Source organism: Dermacentor variabilis, chromosome 4 (genome assembly GCF_050947875.1).
Source record: "Dermacentor variabilis isolate Ectoservices chromosome 4, ASM5094787v1, whole genome shotgun sequence".
Lineage (NCBI taxonomy): Eukaryota > Metazoa > Arthropoda > Arachnida > Ixodida > Ixodidae > Dermacentor > Dermacentor variabilis.
In genome coordinates this window covers 18,468,362-18,481,691 of record NC_134571.1, presented here as the reverse complement: position 1 = coordinate 18,481,691, position 13,330 = coordinate 18,468,362, and the positions used below count along the sequence as shown (strand labels likewise).

At 47.6% G+C, this 13,330-nt stretch overlaps 1 protein-coding gene across 1 annotated transcript in view; it reads right to left on the bottom strand.

Moving 5' to 3' along the window:
- The window catches only part of LOC142578732 (uncharacterized), a 68,407-nt gene that overhangs the window by 31,408 nt on the left and 23,669 nt on the right, over positions 1 to 13,330 (bottom strand). Inside the window, exons 2-5 of the mRNA XM_075688247.1 lie at positions 10,015 to 10,078; positions 9,008 to 9,093; positions 7,295 to 7,387; positions 5,098 to 5,157 (exon numbers count right to left, since the gene is read on the bottom strand). Coding sequence (XP_075544362.1) covers positions 5,098 to 5,157; positions 7,295 to 7,387; positions 9,008 to 9,093; positions 10,015 to 10,078 — 303 coding nt within the window. The remainder of the gene's footprint in view (positions 1 to 5,097; positions 5,158 to 7,294; positions 7,388 to 9,007; positions 9,094 to 10,014; positions 10,079 to 13,330) is intronic.

Sequence of the window (13,330 nt, the reverse complement as noted above, 5' to 3'; positions counted from 1 at the left end):
AGGTCAGAACCAAGAACAGCTGGAGGAGGGAAAGAATCATCCAAACCTGAGGTTGGTGCTGGCGATGAAGAAGGGCAAAGCGTGACTAGAGAGATAGGTTGAGTGTCGGCGAGGGTTGCCACAGTCATCCCTTTGGGCAGCATCACAGGATCTGGGGTCGTGTTGCAAGCAGACAGAAGGGCGCGGCCGCGTGAAAACCGGACGAGACAGGTGGCAATGAGAATTCCGCGAGAAGTACAGCGGGAAGAAGGGGCGACTAGGGCGTCTCCGTCGGCGATCTGACTGGATGTCACGGCTACAACGTCTTCGTGACCAGGACGCAGGACGTAGTCTGCAGCGATGGCCAAGTTCGCGCATGAAAGTGAAGAGTCCGCAACAGGAGCAAGCTCTGTGTCCGTGATGTGGACAACTTCCTCTCTACAGGAAATGACGGCTGAAGCAGAATGTAGGAAGTCCCAACCAAGTATAAGTTCATGGATGCACGTTGGAAGGATGATAAACTCGATGTGGTGGCGTATGCCGTCGATGAGAACACGAGCAGTACACTGTCCGTCAGGGTGAATGAATGCATTATTAGCACCGCGCAAAATAGGTCCAAGATAAGGCGTTTTTACTTTACGGAGCCGGGAACACAGATCACTCCGAAGAACAGAAACGGCGGCACCGGTATCGATGAGAGCTGACGCGGGAACACCTTCGACAGTCACAGAAAGCATGTTGGCCGGGCGAACAGGAGGAATTTTTGAAGACCGATAAGAAGCAGTTTCCCCTCCAAAAACTGCAACAGTTAGTTTTCCGAGTGCTGGTCGACAAAATGGGAAGTGGGACGAAGCGGTGATGTAGAGCGCCGGTAAGGGGATGGAGAACGACGTCTGGCCGAACGGGAACTATGAGGCAGATTGGGAGCAGCTGGTGGAGACGGAGAACGCTGTTGAGGGAACGAGTGCGGTCCGGGATAGTAGTCGTCTGATCGGCGACTGCGGTCTCTTTCGTGCTCAGCATAGCCTCGCCTTTCATCCTGCTGGCGCCGGCGGCAGAAGCGAGATATATGGCCGCGTATGCCACAGTAAAAACAAACCGGACGAGGTGGACGCCACTGAGGGTACGATGGCGCAGCAAGTGCTCTGGTTCCCATCGAAGCTAAATGGTCATAGGAAACGCCAGTAGGCACGGAAGTCACGGTAGGGGTGGGTATCGAAACAACATCCGCGTAGGTAGGTGTGGAGCGCGCTACCGGAGCAAGATGCGTCGTGGGTGTAGTCATCGCTGTCAACTCCTGCTTTACGACCTCGCGCAAGTCGAAGGTGGGGGTTGTTGCGCAGGCAGCAGGGGGACGCTTTAGGTCTTGTAGTTGAAGCTCCTCGCGGATGATGGTGCGGATAAGAGCACGTAAATCTGGAGAATGAGGAACCTGAGGATCGCTGCCCTCATGTGGAAGACGAATAGACTGCAGCTCGTCGAGGCGTTGACACGTTGAAGTGATGTCTTGGACAGAAGCCGGATTTTGAACGATTAAGGCGTTGAACGCGACAGGCCCAATGCCTTTTAAGATGTGGCGAACGCGTTCGGCTTCCGTCACGCTAGGATTCGCACGGCGGCACAGAGCCAAGACATCCTCTATGTATGAGGTGTAAGACTCTTCGGGAAGTTGGCGGCGCGTTCCCAGCTTCTGTTTGGCGACTTCTGCACGGCCAGACGAGGAAGCGAAGATATGCCGCAGCTTCGAGGTAAACGTGGACCAATCCGCGATGTCGGATTCGTGGTTGAAATACCACGTCTTTGCAACACCGGTCAAGTAGAAGGCGACGTGCCTCAATTTCTGGGTGTCGTTCCACTTGTTGCAAGAACTCACGCGGTCGTAGTGGTCGATCCAATCGTCTACGTCATCACCGCGGAGTCCCGCAAAGACAGGGGGATCGCGCTGAGGGCTCGTCACAGTCCAAGAGGGCGCCGCAGGTGGGGCCGTCTGTGTGGTAGGGTTTGAGGCGCCGGAAGGGCCGGGGTTGGAAGTGTCCATTGTTGTAGGGGTAGCTGGGTGCAGGCGGCGACCGGAACGGAGCTCCAGGGAGGACGGGAACGCGAGAGGACGTCGGGATCTTGACGTACCTCCACCACTTTATAATACCGAGACAGATCGAGTTGTCCAGCGCTGTTTAATCCACCAAAGGCAACGCCCCCAGCTCACGCGCGAAGAAGTCGAAGAACTAAGAAGATGATGATGGCTATGTACAAATGAAAACGACGAAGTACGTTAATAGTGCTTACAATATATATATATATATTGTGGCCTGTAATATAAACGAAAAATTACACGCGTAATCTCTCTCCCGTGGGAATTATCTAAATGACGCGTAAGCACTTGCTGCTAATCACCTGCTGTTTCGTTGTCGTATGCTGAGTTTATTATACTTGCGAGAAACACCACGAAAGAAACGTGAAACATAGAAGCGTTGTTGCAACCCCGAAATGTTAACTGAAGCCAGCATAGAAAAGGCACGTGCTAGCGATGCTCAGTCATGTTATATGATGTTACGTTTGGATGGTCCTGCTGTTTCGTGGAAGATAAGCACTGGCCTATGCATGCTGTAGTACGTGGCGTAACTGAACAATACCACGTTTGGAAAGCCTCGCACGTAGATGTGGTAGATGACGCTGCCTCCTCTCGATGCGAACCATTATCAACCGTGATCAGCCGTACTCCATCCGCGGCTGCCTTTGGTAGTGGCCGCGCGGGCCCTATCACGAAAGCAATCTGCGAAGGGGACACAGCGGGCCGAGTGCTGATAGCTTCGTGCGCGATGTATTCTCGCCACTTAGTTCGCGTTGAAGCTCAAGGAACCACGAAGGTGAATTCGCTCGCTGCTGCGGGCCCTATCTTGAAAGCGATCGACTCACGTGACGGAAGGGCGGGTTTCCTCTTTGGGTAGGAATAAAAATTCTTACGCGTTTGAAAGGAACTCCCTTTAGAGTTGAAGTGGAACCTCTACGAAGGTTTAGGTCGGTGAAGGCCTGCGGGAAACATGCGGGAAACGATTGTTTCCAGATAAATTTAAATCTTTTAACACCACATCGTATCTGGGAATTTATTTAGACACTACAAAGGAACGATGACAGGGCTGGGCAAATATACTTTGCAAATGTATCATGATACAGATACAAGATAGTGAGGCGATAAGTATTTGATATACAGGTACAAGATACAAGCGAAATTATTGTATGCGATGCTATACTTGCCTAATGTATGTTAATATGCTTCGATACATTAGTTAATTTCTAATTATGTTACACTGTAGAGGACGCTGCAACCTTACAAGTGTTTGTACTTACCCACCAGTAGCAGTGTTTTTTTTTTTCAAATTTCTGCTACTAACGCGAAATATATATATTTTTTGCATTCTAGCTAAATAATATATTGCAATTCCGCAACAGCGCACAAGGACTGCCGGGCGTGCAACAGATCAGCGGAGATATGTTGCATAATCGGATTTCTTTTCGTCCTAGCTTTATCATCGGTACGGCGCTCTGCTCTGTTGTCCATTCGTAAAGCGGATCAGTGTCTTATATGGTTATGTGTTCGAATTTTTAATTTCCCAATTGTTTCACATTAGGCTTCAAACGCACCTTCGGTGCAAAATGATAGAGGAACGGTGGAATCCTTTTCTCGTACACCCTCTCACGCTGCTCGGCATTTGTGGAAACAGCCACGTTGTTCTGAGTGTTCTTGTCTAGGTTATTAGTAATAGTGGACTGATCACTAAATTACTTGCAGCTTCCGTGGAATAATCTCGGAAATAGCACTTGTTATGCCGCATAACTTCGAATAGCATGCCGACATGGAGGCAGATGCGAAGCAGCGTCGAACCCGGCGAGCAGAATGAAAAGTCCAAGAAGCGAGTGCTTTCTTTTGAGCAGCTACCCTTGCGGCTTCGAATTCATTTACGGAGTGTCTGTGTCGGTAATTGGCAGTAACTGTATCAGCACTTGCACAGTGAAATCATATTCAATATCTACAGAGGTATGCACTGACGTCGCGGATGATATTTTTGTACACTTTGCAAAATGCTGTGTGTAAAATTGGAACTAGTTTAAAAAGGCAACTACTGTATAGTTTAATCGAATTCACACGCTTACTTTAAGTTTTAAGTGCAAGCAGAAGAATTAGGGCACAAAAAACGGACGCGACAGATCCTCAAATAAAAGCGTTAGGGAAGTAGCTTCCCACAATATTAAGCTGAATATTTTTTTGCCCCTCGACAAAAATCGTAACAGTCATGCTTACACGTGCCTGATTACGCATCAAATGCTCGATCCTGTGTCAGATGTTCAATACTGGCCGTCATCTGCAACGGCATTATTCTGGATTTTCTTCCAAACCTTTTTTTCAACAGATAATTTTCTGCCATTAGTTCCATCGAGCTTGTGTCAAATGCAGTACTTTTGGAATGATCTTGCGAGATATATTTATTTACAATTGGGCTGTGACACGGCCATTATGACTTCGTCAGCTCTCTTCATGCGGAATTTCAGGATGAGGCATTGTAATTATTCAGTCACCCAAGTGATGCTGTTTCCACAATCTGCCAATGAAAGGTTTGTTAATGGTGACGTAAGCTGTTTGCAACTGACTCCTGAACGTTCAGATAACCGAAGATTCGAATAACTAACTACACGGCCGCATCCATTCTCCGCGGCGCTCGGCTGCTCAGAGGGAAGTCGCGGGTTCGATTCCTGGTCTAGGCAGCTGATGGAGACGGACGCGCGTAAAACGCTTGTGCACCGATGACCGAGCGCACGTTAAAAGAACCCGAGGTAGTCGACGTTAACTCGTAGCCTTCCATTTCAGCGTGTTGCTCTGGAACGTTAAACCCTGTGAGCGAACCGCGGCATGTTCACTAAAAAAGGTAAAGAAAAAAGAAGAAGAGGGGAATTTTCACGAGTCTCGTTAGACATATTCAAGCACGCGGAACAGGCATGGTTACCTAGAAAACGTTCTGGCATGCCTATGTCAGCTTTATACTGTCATCGCAAAGCAATGAGCGTACTAGCTCAGCAGAGGCAAACAATTTTTTTATCCGCAAGGATAAGCCGATCACTTACATTTATTGAGCACAAGGTGTAGTCGACGACGTACATGGCGATCACAAAACCATCGACTTTCTGTAAAATAATAACAATAATAATAGTAATAATCAACAGGGGAATAAAAGATAGAATTTGAGTAATATAATTGATATAAGAACACAATTAACGTTGTTATAAATGTCTAGGAACCTTTAATATCCGTTAAAAAGAATCTGTAGTAGAAATAATGCTGATATGTAAAACCTGTATTCAAGTAGTGAGATATCCAGATCATGTTTGCTTGTTTGCTTGTGTCTTTAAACAAATTGGAGCCCTTCAGCAGGGCTATAGCAGGATTGCGTAAGTCCCACAAATAGACAGTGTCTAGGCCACAATAAACACGCAAGAAAACAGTGCAGTACGAACAAATAAAGACATCAATGCAACGACCAGCTATAACTGAGGTTTATACTTGTGGCGCTGTTGCGACGAGTTCAACACAGACACCGTAAAATGAGTCACCACTGAAATTACTTCGCCTAGTGTCTTAACAGCTCTTTCGACGACATCTGTTTGGCAGTACTGATTCAAGCGGCTTGCGGAAAGTATCTTGTTGCTTCGGCGCGATTCAGAACGACCATTTCACGGTGCGTATGGCGTATGCCGCTCTTTGTTTGATCTTTATTATACGGTGAAAATATGCCCCCGTGAGGGAGCAGAGTCGCTGTGCAAGAGACGACTGGCGTAGCTCAACTAAGGTCGACTCGAATGAACTTGCACAAATGAACCAGAAAAAGAATGCAAGCAAAGTATAAGCAATGTTATTCTTTTTTAAATTTAAGTTTTATCCATATTTCTTAACATCACAGGCAGTGAAACTGGTACCATTCGGAGGTCCCAGAGATAGAAAGCTGTCAGGAGGACTTCCCCAGACAAAATTAATTTACATAATGCGCACATTACAACGTGGTGGTAAATTTTAATGAACACAGAATAGCTAAGGAAAACGCAAACCAAAGTAAAATCTCAAAGAATAATCATAATATAATAACAACATAAAATAACAGTGTAGTAGACTATACGTATAACACAGTATAGGTGTAAAACGCGTATGGGCAGTCAAAACGACCAATATGCTTAAAAGAGCTAGTGTGGTTGAAATCTACGTTGACTCAGCGCTGCGCAGCGTTTTAAGAATGATTTCAAAACCCAGAAATTCGCTCAGAGATATGCACTCTTCGCAGGTGATCCCCATTTACACTCTACGTACATTCGGTGCAGGGCCACGGTCAGCACAAGTGCAACGATCTAGCGGACAGAAATATGCACACCAGCAATCCCATCCTCACATTCTCCTCCCCTCCCCGCTCCCCACCCAGGTCCCCACTCTGTTCTTTTAGGCCAAAAGTTATTTCTTCATCGGGACACACGCGCTTTAATCCTTCCGTCTACCGGCTGCCTTCCCCTGACTATCATATTTAATTTTTTTTTATCAAACGGAAGGAGCCTCTCTTCGGAGACTACGGGCTGGAGCGTTCCTTAGGCTTTCCGTCTCTTGGCCCTACGGTCAAGCGTCTAAAGAACCAGTTCAAACCAGTTCAAAGTGTGCTGCTCCAATTGACACACAACAGCAGGCATTCACCACCTGTTGTGGCTAGGCACAGGAACGAGAGCTACGATAGAGGATTCTAAAAGATGCTAAAGCTATGCCAACGGATTAACCAAACAGTTATTGGCAATGGCTCATTGACAATAAGTACGTTAAGCCGTTACGGAAATTTCTACCAGAGGAGGGCCTCCATCCTATAATTTTAATACTCGTCTATGCCAAAAAGCTAACTTCTAGCACAAAAGAAAAAAAAAAGGTCTATGACGTGCGCAAGTGCAAACTTACAACAACGCAAACAGCATTAAATCACTGCGCATAAAAGCAATATAATCCATAAAGAAACTACTGCACACAAGTTATACTTATTAATAATACATCTGCGAAATTGATGCTTCCTAGTAGCATGATTTAAAAACGATGGGTTAGTGTGAGCATTGGTATTTGTCAGCGTGAGCTCCCGAATTTACAATAGTATGAGGTCTCTCATCGAGCCGGAACGCCAAGAGGGTGCCCGGGCACTGTGCTGCGTTCGTATATAAGCTAGTGTCTGGGACGAGTGAGGGATCGTCACCGGCCAGCCGGCTGCTCCGGGAGGAGGTGTGCGTGACCGAGACCAGTACTCACCAGATCCGTGATGAAGTACAGCGACAGTGCGACGTCCAGTACGGTCGTCATGGACACGAAGGCGAGCCACGGAAGAAACAGGAGGCGATTGTCCTGCGCCGAAGGAAAATGTAGTGACTGGGAAGTTTGATAACGAATACGATATACGATGACGGCGGTGGCGGCGGCTGCGAATGGAGATGCCTGCGAATACGATGAAGATGGTGATGATGGTGGCGGCGTTGGCGCCGAAGGAAGTGCAAACTTTCCTTGAAGAAAACACAACTTCTTCCGTCCTCCAAGAAAAAGGAAATGTTTGTATTGTAACCTGTGGTAACAGTTAACGGAATCTGTACGCGCTTTCAAAGACCTCACCATCATCGATTGGATTGGAGCCAACTTTATTTGTGCCTGAAGTTGGGCGCTCGCGCGCCCCGACGAAGGCCTACGTCATCTACGAAGTTGCCGTTACTCGGCGCGGGTCTCCGCTCGCCGTTGATGTCTCACTGGGTCCCTGCCTTTCGAGCTCCTCAAGGACCTGCTGGATGGCCCAGAGCTGTTGGTCTTGGTCGTAGCTCTTCGCGGCTGCCTCAAGCCGCGGCGGGATCGTTCTTGATCTTGCTTCCTCTGGATTTTTGATGCAGTCCCACAAGATGTGCGTGTAATCTGCCGTCTCCCTCCGGCAGGCCCTGCACTTATCGGTCGGGTATGTGTCGGGGTACATGCGATGCATCAGTCCCGGGCTCGGATAGCGATCCGATCTGGAGCTGTTACAGTAGTACCGCCTCCGCTCAACTCCGCCTCGGGTGCAGGGGTGGGAGAGTCCTGCGAGCCAGGCGGTAGGCCTTCGTGATGTCGTTGTAGTCCGTCATGCGGTCCTTGTCTCCGAACCACGTCGGACGGTCTGTCGCCGGGGTGCGGTTGGTTAGCGCTCGCGCCGCTGCGTGTGCCGTCTCATTGTGGTTCTCACTGAGTTCCGACGCGTCGCCTGCGTGCGCCGGGAACCACTTGATTCTTACTTTTCTGCCTTGCAGTTAGGCCGCTCGCAGTACGTGCTCGGCCTCCCTAAAGTTTGGTTCAAGAAAAACGTGTTAAGAAGGCTCTTATGCTGTATGGGTGTTCTTGATAAGAACAATGGAAGAAAGTCACTGTACGTCAATGGTTGTTTCTACGGACGTCTTTGCACCAGCAACTAAGCCTAGCACGGCCACCTGCCGCGGTGGCTGCTGAGCCCGAGGTCAAGGGCTCAATCCCAGTCCGCGGTGGTTCGACGGGGGCGAATTGAAAAAAGAAAAAGAAACAACGTCGTGCACTTTGAATTAGGTCAAAATCAAAATTAATACGGAACTCCCCCTATGGCGTCTGCCTACGGCACCAGTGTTGCTTTGGGACGGTAAATCGCATAAATTAATCTACAAGCATAAGATGGTCCTTAAATTTCACTTTGTGTGCTGGTTCTAATAGGATTCGGCGTTACAAGATGACCCCCCTGCACGACACGTTTATGGCATTCCGTAAACGGCAATAGTTCACAAACGGGCTAAATTTCCCTATTGTCGTCACGTGCGTCTTTGCAAAATTGAGTAAAGTTCCGGCGTCTAAGTTTTCATAAAACTCTCGAATCAATCATTTCACTGGGATAACTTGTGCGTTTACCAGTTGACAGGGCTTAGTCACAAGTTTCAGCATTTTGTTAAACAGTCAGTTCAATCCTACAAAAAGACAACAACTTACGAAAAAGAGGCCCAAGAGCAGAACCACGGAGAATACGATGCAAAAGCTGGACAGAATAAGCAGCAAGAGAATCAGCGTGAAGCCCACTGCGAAGAATAAAAAAGAGAGACGTACGTGTCTGAGGCTCAACAGCTAGAATATATATCAAATGACGCAAGTGCAAAAGTTTAATATGTTGCAACAACCCAAGAATGTCGTATCAGTGAGCGACTCAGCCCAAAACTTTTCTGGAGGCAGGGCCGGATCCAGGGTAACCTATAGGGGGCGGGTGTTATCTAATCAAACCAAGAACGCGGGGAGAAAGGTAGCTGCGAACGGAGTGATGGAGTGCTGGTATGTTTCTACGGGGGAGAGAGTAAAACATCATTATTATTAATATTTGAACGTCGAGAGCAGTGTGGGGGGAACCCTCAGTCCAGTGTCCCTAAGATGATTCCGGCGATGTTTCGAGCCCGTTGTATCTCAGCTGGGAGGACCTCGGGAGGTCCGTTGCGGAGGGCATCGTCCCACAGCTCTGTTGCGTAGGGGGTAAAGGAGAGTTGGCAAGGGAGGAAAGAGGTTTGCAGTGCACTCAATCGTGACGTGGAAGATTGTGGGCGAGCTGCCACAGCCAGGGCAACGATCTGCATAAAAGTGTGGGTAGAATTTATTGAGAGAGACAAGATTTGGAAAAGTTGCGGTTTGTAACTGGCGTAAAGCCACTGCTACCTCTCGCGAGAAGGACGGCGGTGGTGCGGCGTGGGTGCGACGAATGCGTGTATAATAACGTAGGATGTCTTTGTAACGGGGGAGGAACCCCGCGCATCGGCATACATGCACGGTGTAATAGAGCCTCTTCCGCAATTTGCTTTAATTTTCTTTCACTATTCCGCAAAGCTGCAATAGCATCCCCAACAAACAATAAATGACTGCAAGAGAGCATCGCACCAACCATAACTGTCTGTATAATAGAGTGACCGCAAAAGTGGGCATTTCCTGAGCATGAGGAAGCGATGTGGTAATCTCACCTGTTGAGTGAAACGTAGAGCTGAGGTGAGATGCACCCGTTGCAACTAGCATGGTGTAGAAAATCTGCAATGTAAGTTGTAGGCAAGATTGAAAAAAATATACACGTACTTAGAGCCAACTATTCATATTTCCGGGAGGAAACACTCAGAATCAATTCTAAAAAAAAATCTATACACGCACACACACGCACGCATATATACGCACACGCATACTTTCTCCCTCACTCTCTCTATCTCTACTTCCTTATGTGTAGACGCCCCGTTTGAAGGATGAAGAAAGAGTGTTAGGCCACGAGGCGCCGTGATGCAAAGTTTGTTATTATTTTTTGAACATCATTAGATTTTTTCTGCTTTTTCTCCTAGAGACATTATTCATTTTCTTTCTTCTTTCTTTAACAGCTGGTTATATTATTGTCAACGTTATTTTTCGAAGATGCTTATAATCTTAACAACCATGTGAATATACTTATCTTCAGCCCGGTGTCATAGAGTTCGAAATGTTTCCATGATCAAATTTTATGCTTTCACCAGAAATAGTGTCGTCATCACTCGGCTACGGTATCGACAAAGACTTTGCGCCGGGCTCTTAGCGCGAGCGAGGGGCCCATGTCGAGATGGCTCAATACGTATCTTTCAGGAGCGACTCTTCCCCAGGGAGGCGAGTTTGCTACCCTGGTTATGAACACCCTCCCGGGGGACACGCTCTCCGCGAATAAAAAATGGTCTACTTCACGAAGATACATTCGTAATTCCGAACAAACAGACAGAACAAAAAGGAAGAAGAAAACTTCCACTCTGTGAAGAAGGATGACCGGCGAAGCTGTGTATGGGCCACGAACTGCACCTCCGCCGCGGGTCAGCCCGGTATTGCCCTATCTTCGGGAGTTTTTTCTACACGCGGACACGATAGTGGGGAAAGTATTCCTTAACAGCTTCACTGCTAAAAAAAAAGAAAAGACAGAAGAAATTATGTGGGCACCACGCGCTGTGGGAATCTCTCTAAGCGAAGCTTCCTTTGGTGTTCTGCAAGGACGCTGTCACATTTCGAACCAGCATGCATTCGCGACCTCCACCGCGCTTCGCCGCGTGCAGAAGGCTCTCCTGCTCCGTTCGATGTTCCGTTCAAGCCTCTGTCTCTTCCGCACTCAGCAGAAGCCTCGGCTCCATTTTGTGCGTGTTTCAGTGGTTCTCCTGGTTATTGGGACATATATATAACACCAGTGAGAAAGCTTCGACTCACTAACCGCGACAGCTAAACGTACTTTTTACTCAACCACACTGCCTGACATGCTGCGAAACAATCCCAGGCAATTATGGATGTACATTAACCCAGACAATTAAAGATCATTATCAATGTATCAATTATCAATGTACGATGACGACAATAACCGTATTCCTGACCATAACGTGTCCCGAGTACTCAACTCTGTATTCTCTTCCGTGTCCACCTTTGAACCTAACGCTGAGCTCCCGGAGTGTCCCTACCTTAATCACCAAAACACGCCTGGTATAACATTCAAAGCAGAGAGTACCACCAAATTAATAGAATCATTTCAGTTAATATCCTGGGCTGGCATCGACGGAATCAGTTCCAAGCTCCTAAAGAACACTAAACACATCACAAGTGTCACTCTATGCAATATCCTTCAGCAATCATTATCATCTGGGCTATATTCTGTGACTCAAAGACAGCCCTGCAATAACTCTTATCAGCTCTGTGCCACAGCCCACACGAACAACTGGTAGCAGAAATGCGAATACGCTACCATCAAGTGGTGGACAGAGGCCACGACGTTGTATTTCAGTGGCTACCTGGGCACTGCAACATTACTGGCAATGAAAATGCCGACAAAGCTGCCCATGAGGCACAGGATGAATGTGAGGGAACCTCGATACCATTGTTCAGAACGGATGCAGTGTTGCATTTCAGTGGTCTTGCCCATATTATTAATTTGAGTAAACGGAACACACCGGAGTTCACCAACCGGCGCTATATGCCATGGACCCGCATATGGCATTACAACTTTTACCTGATCATAACCGACGGGTCGAAAAGTTACTGTGCCGCCTGCGAGTAGGAGTTTCTTTCACAAACGCTTACTCATTCCTAATTGAAATGGCGGACGGTACCAGTTGCAGCACATGTGGTGTCGAAGAAACGACCAAACATCTCCTGTGTGACTGCCCCACATATATACGAAGACGAGAGGAGCTCCCTTCGCACAGCTTTGGGGCACTTAGACGACCCGACTTTCACAGAGGAGAAGACCTAGGGCCCGTGGCATACTGCGTCTGCTATGTGCAATGCCACAAAGGCGCTGTTGCGTCACTTGAAATGCATCAGCCTACATGGCCGCCTGTAACTGACTTAGCGATGAACGCTTGTGTCTGTAACAGTGCAAATTTTGAACTTCCTTCTTCCTCTTTCAATCCCCTTTCTCCAATGTAGAGTAGCCTAACGGGATCAGCCTTGTTAACCTCCCTGCCTTTCCCTTATGACCTCTCTCTCTCTCTCTCTCTCTCTCTTGACAAGGTTCCTCACAAACGGCTCTTTCTAAAGATATCGAGTTTTAATCTTAACCTTCTTGTTCTCGAGTGGATGCGCAACTTTCTGACTAACCGTCAACAGTTCGTTTACGCCAACAAGAACCTTCTCTCCTTTATCATCCGTTATTTCCAGCATGCTGCAAGGCACTATCGTGGGAACCACTACTCTTCTTAACATACATTAATGAGTTTCCCAGCTATTGCTCTTCTAAATTCCGTCTATTTGCTGATGATCTTGTAACTTGCTGTCTTATTACTAACGACGATCATATTTGTGCCCTTCAGTCTGACTTTAACCTCATTGAAGCTGGGTGTAGTAAGTGAGTAATGTCTCTCGATGTCAACAAAATGTCATTAGCTATTTTTTTATCGTCGCTAATCATTATTTTCAACTACGTACGATATAGCCGGCTCTGAAATATGTGCCGTCACTTCCTGAGAGTACCTCGGCGTGAGCTTGTGTAATCCCTTCGGTTGGTCCCCCCCCCCCCACATTTCCAGAATTAGCAACGAAACCAATCATGTACTTATGATAACTGCGCCGTAATCTACATGTCGTTCTCCATCCGGTAAAACTACTAGCATACTTATGACACTTGGCCGACCCAAACTGGAACGCGCATGCTCAGTTTGAGTAGAGGCTGCTCAGTTTGAGTAGAAAGATGAGCGGGTCCAGCGTGGGCTCCCCGCTTGGGCTTTCTTTATTGAAAAGTTGGTGGCGCCACCGTCGCCTTCACCTGAATGAGCGGCCCCGCGCGCCGGCCGGACG